The 18,333-nt window shown below is 45.1% G+C and overlaps 1 protein-coding gene across 2 annotated transcripts in view; it reads right to left on the bottom strand.

Annotated features, from left to right (window-relative positions):
* Positions 1 to 5,297: 5,297 nt before the first annotated feature.
* FAT3 (FAT atypical cadherin 3) overlaps positions 5,298 to 18,333 on the bottom strand; it is a 636,217-nt gene continuing 623,181 nt past the window's right edge. The window contains exons 25-28 of one of the 2 annotated variants that reach the window (XM_045577545.1): positions 14,816 to 14,929; positions 12,334 to 12,393; positions 11,491 to 11,526; positions 5,298 to 10,878 (exon numbers count right to left, since the gene is read on the bottom strand). In XM_045577545.1, the coding sequence (XP_045433501.1) occupies positions 10,256 to 10,878; positions 11,491 to 11,526; positions 12,334 to 12,393; positions 14,816 to 14,929 (833 nt within the window). In that variant the 3' untranslated portion in view covers positions 5,298 to 10,255. The remainder of the gene's footprint in view (positions 10,879 to 11,490; positions 11,527 to 12,333; positions 12,394 to 14,815; positions 14,930 to 18,333) is intronic. The other variant, XM_045577546.1, reaches the window with a different exon arrangement.

Genomic DNA, 18,333 nt, shown 5'->3' with positions numbered 1-18,333 from the left:
TAAGTTGAATTATTTGATCCCTATTTTTACTGGAAAGTCAAAATCAAAAGAAATAATTTAATTTGCTGACTGCACTGTGAGAACCTTGCTCTTCACATTATCCAAATCTACAATCTATGCCAGAAGATGGGAAATTTACATCTTCTCATTGTTAAAATGATCGGAAGAATTCAGTGGCATGCCTCCAGGTTATGTTTCTCTAATTATCCTGAGTTATTAATTAATTATATTCTGAGACGTGAAAAAGCCCCTTTGTGCTCAGGGCCCATCTTAAGCCGTGTTCTGAGCGAGGTGAGTTATTTACACAGGGCGTCTCATCACTGCATTTCAGTTTTGTCCCTGAAGTTGCTGCCCTTGTGGTCATTTTAATCTCATTCCTTTCAGAGTCAATTTCCTACCATTTGGAACAAGCATTCAGACCAGGTAGCCTTCCCACACACCAAGATCCGGTCACCTTTCACCGAATTCCTCAGGGACTGCGTTAAATGCCTTAAATGCCATTTCCTTCTGGGTCACAGCAATGATGCAGCATTAACGGCTCTGCTGCAGGAAGCAGCTCCTGAAATTGATCAGCGGCTCAGCTTCATTAGAGAATGCCTGGATGAGAGAGACCATGAGCCTCCACATGATATTCAACGGCATCAAAGCCCCAAACCTCCCATCTGTGCAAAACACGTTTATTTAAATGAGACGCTGGGTAAGGCCCCAAAGTCATGCTCAGCCAGCATGACTCCAGGGAACACCTGAGCTTTAATTCAAAGAATTTTTCTTAATACTTTGAATCATTATGACCACTGTTTCTCCAGCAGCCACTCTGGATAGGACTCGTGGAAATGATGAAAAGGAAGAGGGCAGGGAGGAAGCTCCTTTACCCAGTGGGACATGGGTGAAAATTAGGAAAAAACGCCACGTGGCTACCATTTCTGAGTGCTCATTCTTTGTCAGGCACTGTACTAGTTTCTGTGCATGCATAGCATCAGTATCTTCTTGGATCTGACCCATTTTGTAAATGAAGCAACCAAAGTACATAGTGTCTCAGTAACTCACCCAAGTCCACATGCCGGGTAGGTATCAGAGTCCACGTCCAAGATCCAGCGTGCTTCCTGGGTATTCACGGGCATACGAATCACCTGGGGTGCTTGTTAACATGCTGATTCAGGCTCGGTGGGTCTGGGATTCTGTACAGCAAGCACCTGGTGAGGTCAGTGCTGCTGGCCTGTAAACAGCCTCTAACGTATTACACTGTGATTCCTTTTAATGTTCCCCTTTCTTTTTCAACAGACAAAAGCTCATATGGAAAGACATGTTTTAAGGATTCCGTGTGTGTGTGTGTGTGTGTGTGTGTGTGTGTGTGTGTGTTTACATTGAAGAAATGAACATTCTCAAGGTTAAAGGTGTTAAAGGTTGTGAAATAACAAGCATTCAGACACACATGATGTTATAAGCACCTCAGCATTCAAGCTCTGTGGAATGTGCTCAGGTTTTTCTTGGCAAAATCTGTCTTGCCTGGACCCTCCTGTCCGAGTGTATGACTTGAGAGCCAGGCATTTAGTGTGTCAGAGAGGATCCGTTCTTGGTGGTTCGGCCAGCTGGCCGTCTGCCCTCCTCGGTGAGCCCTGCCCTGGACAGGCAGAGAGAGGATCACAGGTGACAGTGTTTATAGAAGTGGAGACCTAATGGGTCAGTTCTCAGGGGGGAGGTAAGCTGCCAGAGCAGTTTCCAAAGGAAGGTCTCTGAGAATCTCTGGAGAGTGGCTTCTGGAACATGGGCCATTTCCATGCACTCGGTGGAGTGAGCTATCTAGTTGCTATATACTGTGTGGAAATGATGGTATGATTAGTCTTGGATGAAGCCATCTTGAAGGCAATTAAAATGGGAGAAATGCGCTGACTTAAAAAATGGACATACTCTTTAAAAAAATAGATTTTATTGATTTTTACAGAGAGGAAAGGAGAGGGATAGAGAGTTAGAAAGACCATTCAGCTGCCTCCTGCACACCCTCTACAGGGGATATGCCTGCAACCAAGGTACATGACCTTGACTGGAATTGAACCTGGGACCCTTCAGTCCCCAAGCCGACGCTTTATCCACTGAGCAATACTCTTTAATCTAAAAATTCTGCTTCCAGAAACCTATTCTTCAGAAACCCTAGCACAGATGCCCACCTGTTCTGGAAGTGTTCCCTGTAATAAAGGGCACAGTTAAATAGATCATGGAATGATCATAACATGGGAAACAAGGCAGCCATTAAGAAGACAGCAACACTGACCTGCGAAGGTGTCCAAGCTAGATTGTTAAGGGACATAGCAAGTGTCAGGACAATATGTAAAATAGGATCCATTATGTAACCCCTTCCCATCTACATAAGTGTCTATGTACATACATGGGGAATCTTCATTATCTATGCATTTTTGAAGGCACCCTACAGGGGTTATGACCTTCTTTTGCCTGTCTTCATTTGCTCATTTTTGTAATAACCTTGTGCTGCTTTGGAAAGAAAGAAAAGGAAGGAAGGAAGGAAGGGAAAGAAAAGGAGGAAGGAAAGAAGGAAGGAAAGAGAAAGAAAGAGGGAGGGGAGAAATAGCAGCAGAAAAAATAAGGGAACACTTTTTAAAAATGGTTTTGAATTTTCTAATTTAAAAAAAATTCCCACTTGAGGATATTTAGTCCATTGATTTTTTTTAGAGAGAATAAGTGGAAGGAGGGATAGAGGAGGAGGAGGAGAAAAAGGAAGAGGAGAAGGAGGAGGAGGAGGAGGAGGAGGAGGAGGAGGGGAGGAGGAGAGGAAGGGAGAGAAAGAGAGAGAGAAAGAGAGAGAGAGAGAGAGAGAGAGAGAGAGAGAGAGAGAGAGAGAGATCCAACCTGCAGCCCAGGTATATGCCTTTGACTGGAAATCGAATCTGGGTGTGCACGGACCCATGTACCAACCACTGAACAACACTGTCCAGGGCTTGAATTTTCTACCTTTAACCTCCTTGTTCCTGCTCTGCTTGTCAGACTGTTTTAATTTTTGTGCCGTTGTTTCAAGTTATTGTTGGATACTTAGATTGTTCCAAATCTTCTTTATTAAAAACAGTACAGAGCAAGCATAATTGGCTGGAAATTAATTAGAATTTAAAAGCAAAAGAATGGAGACAAAAATGAAGGAATTTTGAGAACTGGGCCAAAATGCTTCAAGACAAATATCTGGGTTAGAAACTGCCTCTCAAACTAGCAGTTATCCAGAACTAGTTACTGAGAATGATTCTTTTTGCTCCAATCAGTATTGAATAGTCATATTTTATTGACCAGCTTGCATTCACCTGGGATGTTCTGGCAGAACTGTGTTGGTTGGCTCCTCTGCTGGCAGACAGATGATTTGAGAAGCAGGTCACATGGAAGGGTCCATGAAAAATGGAAATTGTTAATTATTGAGAGGTTGGGCAAACAGGAGTGTCCACTCCCGGAGAAATTCCAGAGGGACTGGGCAGAGCCTGGAAGGCCCAATGCTATCCTCTGTCAGGCCTGCTTACAGGGTTGGCTCTTGGCTGGTTCTGAATTTGAGAGTATTTCTACCGCCTGGATATCATTTATGCTGAACACCTGCATTCTTCCTGGGAGTCTGGAATGTTGGTACACCCTGGGCAGAGGCTGCTGACAAGATCTGACTCTAGTAAAACTCTCGGTGCTGAGAGTGTAATAAGCTTCCCAGATTAGAGATAGTCATGAGCACAAGTATATGCTTAGTCCTGGGGAATTGAACCTGGGAGTGTTCTTGGGGACCCTGGCCCAGTTACACACACAAAAGGGACCTTTCCACAGAGGCCTATTTCCAAGCTTGGAATTAGCCATTTTTCTCAGTAACCAGCAGAGAATGAAGATTTACATGAAAAGTCTTTTCTTTTCCCGTTTCCTCAATGTATTAATCAATTTTGTAACAGAATTTTTCTTAAAATTTTATATATAAATATATATATATAATTGATTTCAGAGAGGAAGGGAGAGGGAGAGAGACAGAAACATCAATTATGAGAGAGGATCATGATCGGCTGCCTCTTACATGCCCCCTACTGGGGATCGAGCCCATAATCCAGGCATGTGCCCTTGACCGGAATCTAACCTGGGACCCTTCAGTCCGCAGGCTGACATTCTATCCACTGAGCCAAACTAGCAAGGGCCCAATGCAATTTCTTAACTGACATCTCTGGGTTGCTCTACCATTTCTGAGGCATTAATGAAACTGTAAACCAGCTCTCTTTCTGCCAAGGGTGTCCATGTAAAAGACATGGACAAATATGTTCCTGGTGCTCAATTCCTGACTGTATCACTGTGTGTTGAGGGGAAAGGCAGAGATTTCTAGCTCTCACCTCTCTTGAAATCCTTCTCACTGCAGTTTCTAAATTCACCAAAGTGAGGAAGGAATTTATGAGGTCAAGGGGATTTAGCTGGACACATCATTGATTTATTTTTCCCTCAAAAGCATTTAATGAGGCTCAATACTGTCCTGGGAACCTGGAAAACAAAGACAGTGAAGACACAACTCTAGTTTATGGTGTTGGTGGGCAGGCAGTGGTATGCGGACAGTGGGTCCTACTGGGCCACTGTTAGAAATATTGCGAGCGGGTTCACATTACCTTGGTAACTTGAAATCAGCCATGAAAGAAATACTTATAGACATTGGCAAGTGCAACAAATTGGCGCTCCCAGTTTTGCATCTGGTCTTAAGCATTTACCTGCATACCACAGTGGGATGGTCAGGCCATCAGAAGGGTGCAGCACACTGAACTCTGCCAGCACAAGGATTTCAAGTAAGGGAGGCTGCCTTGAAGGTGTGGGATTGTGTCTAGCAGAGATTTCTGCAGCAGTAGGATTCCATGATCCTCCCTTGTCCTGGTCTCCAGCCCGGTTTTCATTTTCATCAGGGGAAAACCCCACAGCGTTATGTGCCCAGGAAGGAGCTGCATGCGACTCCAGCACATGTGCACCAGGACCAGTAGAAGTCTTTTCAGAGGTGAGAAGTCTCTGAAAAACACAAAAAACAACAACAAAAAAACAAAAACCCACCCACCCTGCAGAGATGGACTGCCCTCCGGTCATACGCCCTGTGACTGAAGACAAATAGAAGGAGACACTTAAAGAAGAGTCAACACACGGCTAGTTTCATTTTTTTTCTTTTTACTTGAAAACTTGTTGTAACCATCAAATTTTGTAAGTTATAAACCTGTACACTGTTGGGATTTTGTTTTTTGGCTGTCTTTTTTGTTGTTTTTGTTTTTCTTTCTTTTTCTTTCTTTCTTTTTTTTTTTTTAATATATATATATAAAAAGAACACCAGACGAATCCTGCCAACAGCAATAGATGCAGAAACACTCCACTTCCACCAGGGGCAAGATTTACCTCAAGTGTTGGCTTTCCCCTTTGCATAAGGTTTGGTGTGTGATGTGTGTGTGCAAGTTGAGGTGAGTGCACATGTGTGTGAAGACATGATATGTTTCAGTCTGAATCTGAAATGGCATTGATATTAGGGACGGAGTAACTGGGCAAAACACACTCGTTTAAAAACTGCCAATAAGAACATTTGCTTGAAAACAGAGAAAGTTGAATGGAAACGGTAGAACCAAAGGATGCTGACAGTACATTTTGAAATGATTAAGAAACACCATTTTCAAACCCCACATCCTTTTATGTGACTGCATGGTGTGACCTCAGCATGGTTGCAGACCAACAGCATGGATGACTTAGAAATGTATTCGAACCCCCAAATTAAAGCATCCTGATAGGCATCAAATACAGTTATCTACAAAAGCTTGGAAAATTGAAACCGTTATATACAATTTTATAAACATTTTTAACACCAAAACATACATCTTTTACAAACCGGCCTGTTTGCAACAGGTACATTTACAAGACAATCTCTCCAGTACAGTGCTTCCAAAGAACTGCTTCCGTTCCCCACACATTTCTCACTTTCCGAAATGCAGTAGTATGGGCTCATAAAATTGTTCAATAGTAGCAATTCAGGTATTGGCTTGCTGGAAGGGTACTACAGTACATACTAATGGGTCCAAACACGCTCCAGGTGACTGTATGATTCTCTAGTGCATCCTAAACATTGGAAGAGACTTATTATGGCCTTTGTGTAATATTACATACTTGTAATTATTGCTTTCATTATTACCTAAGGAAAGAAAACCTCCATTCTTTTCCTACCTCTTAGCCAATTGGCTAAATAGTAACCAATGCCAAAGCCACCAGTGGTGACTTTAAACCCTAGAATTATACAACCAGAAGCTTCAAGACACTGTGGATTTTCACCAGAATAATGTGCAGTTGAACATCACAGGACAAAACCCGGGGAAAACACGGAACCACCTGCTCACAGACCACACAAAATGATGATGCTGAAGAAATGCCTTTCCCAAGCCCCATGCTCCATAGTTTGAAGCTAAAAAAAAATAAGACATAAAAGCCTAATCACTTTATCAATATCTGTGTCTTGGAAGGGAAGCAGAGGAAAGAGAAGAGATAATCATCTGGCTGACCCTTGCAAAGTGAACACTAAGTCTTCCTGAATTTTCTCATATGAAAGAGTTTTCTGGACCTCAAATGATTTATTTTGCTATATCTTTCCTCAATTTCCTGACTTTGATTATGTAGACACAGCATTAATGGGGACAGTGGAGGTGGGGTGGGGATGGAAGTAAACAGGAGATAGTTGATGTTTTTAGTTGTGAGTATGTGGAACGGAGTTTATCCTTGTACTATTTATTCTTGAATTATATATATATATATATTTCCATACAAACAACTGTCAACCTACTTTTACTCACCCCTGTATATCTTACTTGCCTTTTTCGAGGCTGTATTAGTGATTCCTAAGGGGAATCCCAGGGAAGTTCCAGGAATGCAGCATCAATTCCCTTTCTGGGCCTTCACACTGGTTCTCTGATAGGGCAAACCATTGCTCGGGCTTGACCTACTCCTATTGCTAAGTCTTCTGCAGTGGTGCTTTGTGAATGGGCAGGACGTGAGTACATGGGAAGCTGGCATGGAATGAACTCAGCAGCCACACCTACTTCATTCACCCTTTACAGCCCCAGAGCCTGCTTCCCATGGGACAAACATCCATTCTAACCAGAATGTGCACCATACAGGTAAAGTGCCTACAGCAGGCCATGGCATTGGCTTCCAGGGGGCGGCACATACATGTGAGCAGAACATGAAAACACTAATTGGCTTCAATCATTTCCACGCGGTTCAGCACAGTGGCGGGAGTGGGAACAGACACCAGGCCTGCTATGGGAAAAAAAAGGAAGAACCAAAATGCACCTAGTCGGTCATCTCATACACTGAGTATCACCATAATTGATGACCAGTCTGGGTTCCATTCTGTAATGATCTTTCCATCCTCAATTTAGAAAATATTCATTTGGTAAAAGCAGCTTTTGATACCTATCAAAGAAATGTGTGAATCCTGTAACTGTACGCTCCCTAGCGGAGCTGTTAGGCAACATGAGGTCATGAGGCTTCAAAAAAAAAAAAAAAATCTCACTCATGAGACTTCCAAAAACATAATCTCCAGGATTTCTAAGCAAGAATGGTGGGAAGTCAGAAGGTCCAGCAGATGCCATGTCCCATGCAGTATGGCAGTGACCAATGTCACATGGAAAGAATATTGGCCAAATGGGTGTCCAGCTACTTAACCTCCTGAGTGAGGTTGGGCTAGAGCCTTCCCCTCCTTGGACATGTTCCCTCTTTTACAAAAACAAGAGGGCTGGACAAATCTTAAGGACCCTTCCAGATCTTGAAATCAGCAGACATCCCACCTAGTTCCATCTGACGGGACACCATTTCATACTCTACAGGGAAGTCCAATTTTCCAGAAAGTGGAAAGCTATGTGTTCACAGGGTGATGAATAAAAGCATACCATGCTTGTCTGGTACACATTTAGCTGCAGAGCTACTCTGCAGAAAGCCAGAGAAGCTCTCCTGATGAAAGAGGTATTTTATATAGGTCAGAGCCAAGGGAGGGCACAGTTTTCCTGGGTGACTTCACAACCGCATTAGGTTCTATTTATTCCTTCATTACAGTGTCAGTCAGGCATTCTCCCCACAGGGGATGCTGTGTAAGCAATAGTGACTTGCTGGCATTAATCTCCTTCTCATATTTCCTGGGGGCGAGAAATGAATTGTTGGTTTTACTTTGATGGTTTTTATGACATCGCATCATTAAAAAGTGTAGCAGTGATTCCATTCTAGACCATTAGCTCGTCATTTTCTCCATGATTCTGGCAAATGTGCTTCTTACGTAAGAAAAAAATACCAAAGATTTTTATCCTGCAAAGCAGCCTGGTTGAAATGCATGCATTTCAAGCCCCCGGTGCAGATAATGCTTCGGCGAGTAGGTCTAAGCAAGAGACAGGAAGAGGAGAAAAGCCGAAACATTTGTGAAATGTATCCGTGGACTCAGGAAGCTTGACAATGAAAAGGAATTGTTTTTTTTTTTTTAAAAAAAACACAACAAACTTCAGAAACATTGACTCCTACAAAGAAGTGGATTCAATATAACTGAAACAACTAAAAATGTGTCTGAGTAGGTGATATGCAGACTTGGGACGGCACAATTACACACCAATGCCACGTGTCATCAGAAACTGGACACAGAGTTGCTCATGAAGCAGATAGTGCAAATATGCATTTACTTACCATGGCCACCGCACCCGCAGCCACCATCTGATTGAAGCGAAAGAGGAAAGTCACTCAACGTCTTAACATTCACCTTCGATTGCTGAGTTATTGTACTTCCAGGGGGATGATTCCCCTGTCAGTTTTGGAAAACTGCGGCCAAAGTCCACATGTCAGATAGAGGAGAACCCCAGGGGGTAATGAAACATTACACATTTTTCAAACAAGAGTTTAGTTCCAGAAAATAACAAAATACTGTTGTGTGTTTTTTTTTTTGTTTGTTTGTTTTTAAAAGCACAGTTTTGCTTTAAGTTAATATAAATGGCAGTACCAAAATAAGGTTAACTGAACCAGAGTAAAATATGGCGTTTGGTGTTTCTCTGACATCACAGAGATCAGAGAAACTGGAAGGTCCGCCTCACAGGCAGCATTTTGAGTCCATAGCCTAAGACGCCCACGTTCTCGGTCCTCAAGAGCAGCCTTACTGAGTGCAAGCACATGGGCCAGACACACGCACACTATTATAATTTATACACAAAAACGAATCTACTTCTCTACAAACACAATTGGACTTAGAGTGGTGATGCTAACCAATGTAGAACAACACTCAAATTGTATCTGCATTATCAAGAATTGTGATTATCTGCCTGTAAAACTTTGAAAGTGTTATATCTGATTTCCCCCCCTAAATCTGTGAATTCTGCTTAAACCTCTAAATATCTCTCATTCTAGGGAATAAAGTACCAAAATGCTACTCCCCCACCCCCATTTTTATTTCCCGATTCTCAGAAGAAAGGCCAATTGCTGCCAGAGTGTTAAAATTGTAGTTACAGCCAGGAATGTTTCATGGGAAAACAGATAATCACATTCTTTCTAATGCTTGAACAATGTTAACGCCCCCCAGCCCACAAAGTGGTACCCAAATATCCTCTTGTTCCTCTTCACTATACCTTTCTCAAAGATCACAAAACCCAACTAGATAATATTGGATGCTTAACACAAACAAAAAATAACTAAGCATACTAAACATGATACCTAAACCTAATTTTATAGCTGAAAATTGGGCAGCTTATTAAAAAAAAAAAAGTTGATTTTTAAAGGCTCCCGCCCATTTCCTTGTTTGTTTAATAATACTTGTTTTTCTTTTCTTTTGCCTAAGGGACTAACTTTTCCAACCATGATAACTAGTATTTCCATTCCCTCTCCCCCACCATTGGCTGAAAATCACATGCCTCTTTGCGCACTGTCGCCAGTTATTAATACTGCAAGGGCTGATGCCGGAATACTTTCCAGGGCACAATACTGCACAAAGCCATCCAAGACCGACGTGTACCTTGGGGGGTGCCATGTATTCCCCCTTTAAAACCTCGGCGAGCTTTCTTGATTCGTGAATGCAGGTACCATACTACAAGGGCGATCAGTCCCCTCTCAGAAACAATTTCTGAGCCTTTTCCTTTTTCACCCACTGACTTGAAACAGCTTGACTTGAGAAGAAGGTCATTAACCTGCATTTCCTCCACGCTCAGCACACGGCTCTGCACGGAGACACAAGCCCAGCCAGCCTCCTTCCGTACCCGCTGGGGCAAAGCACCTATACTTGGGTCTGGTGTTGCGTCTCCGTAAAGGGGATGTGAAGGCTGGCCAGGCTGAGCTCGCCCACGCTCTCGTAGTCACTCATGGCCACGTCGGCATCCTCGAAGCCGCAGCCGGCCGACACATCCGAGGATGAGGTGCCCCTGGAGTTGTGCAAAGACAGAGACACGCTGTCTGCGGGGCCCGCCGTCTCGGTGCCCGGGTTCATGTGGACGGCAAAAGTACTGAATTCACAGGCGGCGGGCGGGCCCCCCAGCTCTGCTTCGTTGGGGAACGGGTGAGGTGGGAGGTACTGGCTGGGGTGGAACTGGGGCCTCCTCCTGCAGTCTGGGCTCAGGGTGCCCGCCAGGGAGACGGGCTGGGAGGGCGGCAGGGCCTCGTACTGGTCTGGGAAGTCCTCCGGCAGCGGAGGGGGCAGCTGGTCCTGACTCAAGAACTCCTCTTCGTGAGGGGGCGGGTACTCGCTGTCAATGTCGTAGCCGCCCAGGTAGTAGTCGCTCTCCAGCTCCCGCGTGCTGCCCTGGTGGGCAGAGCCTCCCTCCTGGTTCTCGTAGTTGGGCACCTCCTCGATGTCCGACAGGCGGGCGGCCGGCATCCAGTCAGAGGTGTCCCAGTGATAGGCTGTGAGCAAAGAAGCTGACAGTTAATTTCCTCCAGGTTGGAATGGGGGCAGGGTTTGGAGAGGAACAGATAAGGGACCTGGCATGCAATTCACATCCAGGGGACCGACCCTAAGAAGCCAAGTCATGTGCATGCTCCTCTCAGGCTCAATCAGGGGGCAGCCCATGCTCTGGCCCCGGGGGAGCAAGGCAATGGCAGCTCTGAGCACTGGGGCTGCGGCACCTTCCACCCAGCCATGTCACGGAGATGGCCAGCGAGGGCCTGCTGGGGATCCCAGAACCCCCACCCCATCCTCTAGGCCTCTGTTCCTATCCCTACGCCAAGTGCAGAGCCAGGCTGGCAGCATGCTCCCAGGGAGATACGCGTCAGCTGTCCTGTGGACCACAAAAGTCAGGGAGGTGTGCACGCGCATGGATGAACCGCAGGCAGAGGAGTAGCTGGGGGAAGAGGGATGTGGGCAGGGCTTCCACCTCCAATACCAAGCTCACAAGACGCCTGGAACATGCAAAACTCCGATCAAAGAAAAATGGAGGGAGAGGGGCGGGGTAAGAACGAACTCAGCAATTCAGAACACAGAAGCAAAACGTTATGCTGGGGTCACAGCGGAGTCACCTCGGTTGTAGTTCTGTCCTTGATCCATGACAGACACTGTTTAAACACAAAGTGAGAGGTAAAGCTGATCATCCAAGCCATGTGCAGGGGGCAAAGGAGAACATTTTAGATGACTTAAAAACATGCCTCTTTTTCTCCAGACTGTGATCTAGGATAGTGGTCGGCAAACTCATTAGTCAGCAGAGCCAAATATCAACAGTACAACGACTGAAATTTCTTTTGAGAGCCAAAAACTGACTTATGTCTGTGGGCCACGAAGTTTCAATTGCACTGTAGGTGCGTGCCCGCACGTGGTATTCTGTGGAAGAGCCACACTCAAAAGGCCAAAGAGCCGCGTGTGGCTCGCGAGCCATAATTTGCCGACCACTGATCGAGGAAATAAAAAGATAAATCCCATCTACACCAGGCCCTAATTATATCATGACACTAATACAAGTTCCCCACTTGGAATCGATTCCCATTATATCATAGCTTTGAATGATTTCTTATGTATTCCCACTCATAGTAGGTGCTCAGTGAATACATGTTGCATGTCAGAATGAACTTAGCATTAACCTCGATTCCAAGTGTTTGGGTACTCTTCTCTTGGAAGAAATTTTATAAAAAGAACATCCCATTTATTTGAAAAAATTATAAACTCGATTCTTTTTCAAAATTTGAAAATTTACCCCAATTCCCTGGAGAAATATCCAGTGTCTCCCTTGAAAGCACCTGTGTATTGCCTCCTCTATTGCTGGCTGATCAAAATCACCCCTAGTTCAAAGTAACAAGGATGCAATATTTCCAAAAGTACAATATAACTCTTTATACAACGAAATGCTATGGAAGAAAAAAAGTAAATACCTTCATTTTCTATAGTGTCAACTACATTGTTGACAAGCTGAATGACAGTCACTATGGACGCTTGTGGCCAGGAAAAGAAGACAGGAGGGAGGGGGGAGGACAGCTTCAGGTTAGTTATTTATTTTAAACACATGTTAATTTTTCTTAACAACAGCAATAGCAACAACAAAGATGCAGCATGTGAACACCCAGAGCCTTCCCACAGTCCATCCAGTGGACACCTTTTTTCTAGTGTCTCAAGATCCTGGGAATGGAAGGGAAATGGCACACATCCAGGGCCATTCCTCCTGAAAGGCAGGATGGGCAGGGATTGCTGGGTCATAAACTTACACTTCATGGCCCAGTGAAATCAATCTGGGAAGGCAATGGCTCATCAAGCTCAGGCTGATTTCTCATTAGCAACTCCCAGAAGCTCTAAAGGAGACCTCACTATTCCCAAAGAGAATTCTTTGTTGATCAGCCATGACGCCACGACCAAATGCCATGATGGAGGATAACCTTTGCAGGACTGGTGGCTTCACTCTCACACAATGCCACTGTAGCCTGGAATGACCCAAGGCCCAGTTCTCTCCAGTACAGTGTAGACGGACATCAACATTTGACCTCTGAAATAGTTAGGATCAGGGAAGGAAATTTCTGTACGCTATAGGAGTTGCATGAACACTGGGTACCAGAAACTTGTTAAAAACTAATGAGAACTCCTAGTACTTCCTGCTTCAGGAAGGACCCATCCAGGATATTAAACGTGTAAGTCTGAGCGTGTGACTTGAGAGCACACAGAGCAGAGCCCACGAGAAAAGTCAACTTGGCATCATTGCGGGAGCTGCTTGCTGCCAGGAGTTTGGAAACTATCTGTTCTCGTTTGCTTCTCCACAAAATACAAACCGGTGACAGCTGTTCCTCTGGCTGGGGATGAGAAAAGGAGTGGGCACTCAGGCAAACAGACCTAGAGGCAGGCACTTGACCTCCTAAAAACGGTCAGAAGAAATGCACTGCTACAAAGTGTGTCATCCCAGCAGCCAGATAAACGGAGGACCCCTGGGGTGCCAGGTCTTGGGGTGGAAGTGATTTTGGGGTGGTGGTGGCGAAAGTGGACTATTTTATGTCCATGACTGCTATGGCCTTCGAGCTCACCTGCTCCTGCGTTTGCCTGGAGGGCAAAGACGACGTTGTACTTCTGGGCACAAAATGTCCAGCATAGGGTTCAGCACACAGAAGAAACTTAACAAGGGTTTATGGATTGGATGATGACATAAAATAATAAATATTCAACTTTTGCTAATCCTATATGATAAAAGGCTAATATGCAAATCAAACGAATGGTGGTATGACTAGTCACTATGATGTGCACTGACTACCAGGGGCCAGACGCTCAATGCAGGAGCTGCCCCCTGGTGGCCAGTATGCTCCCACAGGGGGAACACCTCTCAGCCAGAAGCCAGGCTCACAACTGGCAAGCTCAGAGGTGGTGGCTGGAATCTCTCCTGCCTCCACTGCAGCACTAAGGATGTCTGACAGCTGGCTTAGGCTCGCTCCCCACTGGAGGGCCTAAGCCATCAGTCAGACATCTCCTGAGGGCTCCTGGACTGCAAAAGGGTGCAGGCTGGGCTGAAGGCCCCCCACCCTACCCCTGAAGTCTTGAATTTTGTGTACAGGGCCTCTGGTTGCTTATAAATGACAAAATGACATAGGTGAGGCTAACTATCTCTGTGGATGAATATTTGAAATTATTCTTGGTTCACCACTCTTGCTGTAGTAAGACCATTTCTGCTACAAGGAGCACAACCCATCCCCCAAAGCTGGTTCCTCAGCCCTGGAAACCCAGTCCAGCAACTTCTTCATTAACATAAGTTCACAAGAGGCAGAGGTAGCTGCTTTGGAGTGTCAAGGAGATCCTTGAACCACATGGAACTGCATGCAGCATCTGGATGTATGTGCATTTTTCTAAGGAGCTGATGAATCATACTCAATAGGTTCTGCAGAGGCCCTTGACCCCAAGTGATCATAAGGGGGTTCAACTGAATAAAGATGGCACTTCTATGGGAAAGAGTTTTTATGGGAAGGTCTTGCCTCTTAACTAATTTCTACTGTATTAATATGGAGGTTGGGTGTATAGCGAAGAGATAATCATTAGTAAATTTTTAAAAACACACACAACTAAATTACAGTTTGTTAGTGGGGTATCATTTGGGATGAGGCAGTTCCATCATGAACCAAATCAAAGAGGACGCATTACTGGAGGCCCAAGGGAACCTCAACAACCTCTGATGCAGATCCCCGGGCCTGCTCACAGTTGCATCTCAATAGATGCTCCTTCAGCAACGAGGCCCAACAACGGAGCCAACCAGAAAGCTGGTGAACACGTGCAAATGCCCAGGATCAGGTCAAGAACCAAAACTGGTCACATCCCCTTCCTCACAACCACTGATGTCAGCACAGAAGGCGGAAGCCACCCCGGGGAGACAGATCCTTGACTTCTTACCATTGTCGTCGCCAGAATCCGACTGGAAGGAGCTCAGGGACTGCACTTCAGAGTTGCTGCCTTTATTGCTGCCTGCAAAGCAGGTCACTTCTCCCGGGTCATCAACTCCTTTGTCTTGGTGGACAGCGAGAGAACAAGCAGAAATGACACTGGTTACCTCGTGCGTAATTCCAGCCTGGCCACCCCCGGAGTTCGCCTCTCAGAGTTCTTTCATTTGCTCAGAGAAAATAATTTAGCTCCACAGTAGAGAATTGATTGTGCCACTGGGGGCAAAGGTCTGTCTGTCAATCAAGTGATTTACATTATGGATTCAAACCCTTAACCCTTGGTAAATGAGCTTCCAAACAGCTGACAGCTCAAAGTAGCTGCTCCCTCCTCAAAGGGAAGCCTAACTGAAGAGTGAACCGGGATGAAGTGCTGGGGCTGCTCTCTGCCATTCAGTGTTAATTTAAATCATTTACATGAACCCATGTGGTGTCAACACCGGGTTAAAGGAGACTCCTTTTAAAAACAGGGGTATACATATTTTATAGGCAAGAATGCCTTTGCATTATCCTGACTTCCATCTCTGGGGAGCGAGTGGAGTTCTCAGCACTGCCTTCTAGAGGGCAGTGTCGCATCAGCTTTGGGAATTGGGAATGACAGTGTTCACACTCAGCTAGGAGGGCAGTGGGGTGCATAGAGGTGCCCTTATCCATACCCTTCCTCCTTTGCCATACAAAGACAGACTGAATTACCTCTCTCTCTCCCTCCCTCCCTCTCTCTCTCTCTCTCTCTCTCTCTCTCTCTCTCTCTCTCTCTCTCTCTCTCTTCCTCTCCAACCTTCTTATTTGATGGACTAAGGAAAGCAATAAAAACAAGCTATATTTTGAAACTGTCAAGTGAAAAATGAATTAGCCACCTACAGATTGTCTCGCCAGCTAACTACCTTGCTTAATAGAGAAAGAAAACCCAATAATACTTTGGGGGGAAATGTGAAATTTGGCCTGATGTGGATTCTGGAATAAAGCTGTCACATTATGAAGTGGGTGGAGGGAAATGATCACCAGGAAAGCTTCAAATCACCCTGTACCATGATGGCATGATGGGATAAAGAGTTGGAGACTTGTGACTCAAGGGAAAGTTGCTCCTGCTTGTGGCTGAGGAAATCCCTGATTCTCCCACAAAGGGTGAGGGCAGTACCGGGCATCTGTCAGATGCTGAAGACACAGCAAAATGATGAGCTAGATAAACAACTCATCTGAGTGGAGAGAGACGCCCAAGAGGGAGAAATTCACCTCCCAACAGCCACACCACAGACAATATGAAGATGTGCCTTTGAAAAGCACAAAGTGGGCACCAGGCTTAGCCCTGAACACAAGGGAGAGAATGACAAATGAACTATCCTGGTGAATATGGTGCTGCGCATAAAACTGCTCTCTCCATGTATCCACTTATTCAAACCCCACTTTTTCGTTGTTAAATAAAAACGGGCCTTTCCTTTATCTAGTGCAAGCATGTCAACCTCACGGCCTGGAGGCTGCATGCCTCATTTACTAGCATTTGGCCCGTTTTAGCCTTTGAGTTTGACATGCTTGATCTAATTGATTGGCAAGTTTAACTTTACAGATGATTTGGGAGAGACTGTATTTATGGTAAAGACATCAACTTAAAATGTGTCTCTAGAAATCCAGAGTCAGCAGATGTAGAACAGTTGGGCAGCAGTAGAATAGAACAGAGGCCTGCCTCTATCAAGGCCCGCCTCCCTCTCTCTCTCTCTCTCTCTCTCTCTCTCTCTCTCTCTCTCTCTCTCTCTCTCTCTCTCTCTCTCTCTTACATCCATCTCCCTCCTTCCTGCTGTAGCTTCCAAAGGCAGTGTTGGTAAGACCACAGGCTCTGAACTCTGGGGCACCAGGTTTGAATTGTCACCTCCCCCTCTTACTAGCTACTTTCCATTAGGCAAATTATTTGGATTTAAGATGATCCCCACATTTCAGTGATTTTTTTTTCTTAATTGTCACCCAAGGTTATATATATTATTGATTTAAGGGAGAGAAAGAGAAAGAGAAAGAGAAGGAGAGAGAGAGGAGAAAGAAACATCAATCAGCTATGTGTCCCAACTGGGATCAAACCTATAACCTAAGTATGTGACCTGACCAGGAATCGAAACCACAACCTTTTGATGTATGGGACCATGCTCTAATCACCATCCCTCACCCAGATGTTCACAAACACCATCTAATTAGTCTCTCTACTTCCTTCTTTCATTGGTCCTATTTAGTCTCTTTTACAAGGAATAGAGCCATCTTTTAAAAATATAAATTAGATTATGGCACTCAGCTGCTTCAAAACCCGAGCTAGGCTTGTTCAAATGCACCCATGCCCCCCGGGTGCTCACCAAGTTCCAACTACATTGATCTCCTCCGTGGTCTTCAACATGCCCAGGGCTTTCCCACCCCCAGGCCTTTGAATCTGTGGCTCTTCCCTTTGCCTAGTAGTCAGCAAACTTAAGCTCATGAGCTATATGAGGCTCTTTGGACCCGTGAGTGTGGCTCTTCCACAAAACACCACGGCCTGGGCAAGTCTATTTTGAAGAAGTGGTGTTAGAAGAAGTTAAGTTTGAAAAATTTGGCTCTCAAAAGAAATTTCAATGATTGTACTGTTGATATTTGGCTCTGGTGACTAATGAGTTTGCTGACCACTGGCCTAGAATATTGCTGCATGAGGCTCAGGGCTGGGAAATACCACCATCTGGCCCAGACCTCTCTTCCCGCCTGTGGTTCACTCTCTTGTTTCATGGACCCTGCATTCCAGTCAAATAGAACAACTTTCTTTCCTTCTGGTCATGTGGAATGTCCTCCTTTCTCCGGATCTATAATCCAAACTCAGATGTGCATGGTACCTTGAAGCCTTGTTAAAAACAGAGATTCCAGAACCCCTACCTGTGCAGATTCTGAGATTCTGACTTGTATCTTTGAGTCTTTTTTACCCCACAGACTTTGTTCTGAGAAATTGATCTTGGTGGGAAGTTCAGAAATTTGCAAGTACCATTCAGTGACCTCACATCCGCACTCTGTAAGACTGGAAACACTCTCTTCCTCTGACCCTCCACAGCGTTCTCTCTGGGCATCACTCCTGTAGCTATACTGCTTGCTTTAGCACCCATCATGGGCCAATGTGAGCAGAGCAAGGGCTTTAGGGTTTGGCTGCCCTGCACTGCAGTACCTCTCATTAGCTTTTAGATTCTCCTTAGCCACCTAAGAGCCTCATCTTCCCCATCTGTAAATGGGGATAAGAACGAGAGCAGTTTTTCAGGGCTTATCTGTGAGCACAATATCAGAACGTGTCATAACGAGTGCCTGTCTCTGCGGGTTCTCTCTCCCTCCCTGAATCCCCTTTTCAAGTGCCCACACACCTGTGGCTTTCCATGACTGCCAGTGGAATGGGCCTGTGGTCAGCAAACTGCGGCTCGCGAACCACATGCGGCTCTTTAGCCTCTTGAGTGTGGCTCTTCCACAAAATACCACGGCCTGGGCAAG

Source organism: Pipistrellus kuhlii, unplaced genomic scaffold (genome assembly GCF_014108245.1).
Source record: "Pipistrellus kuhlii isolate mPipKuh1 unplaced genomic scaffold, mPipKuh1.p scaffold_m20_p_9, whole genome shotgun sequence".
Classification (NCBI taxonomy): Eukaryota; Metazoa; Chordata; class Mammalia; order Chiroptera; family Vespertilionidae; genus Pipistrellus; species Pipistrellus kuhlii.
Note: the sequence above shows the minus strand (reverse complement) of the source record. Positions and strands in the feature narration are given on the sequence as shown.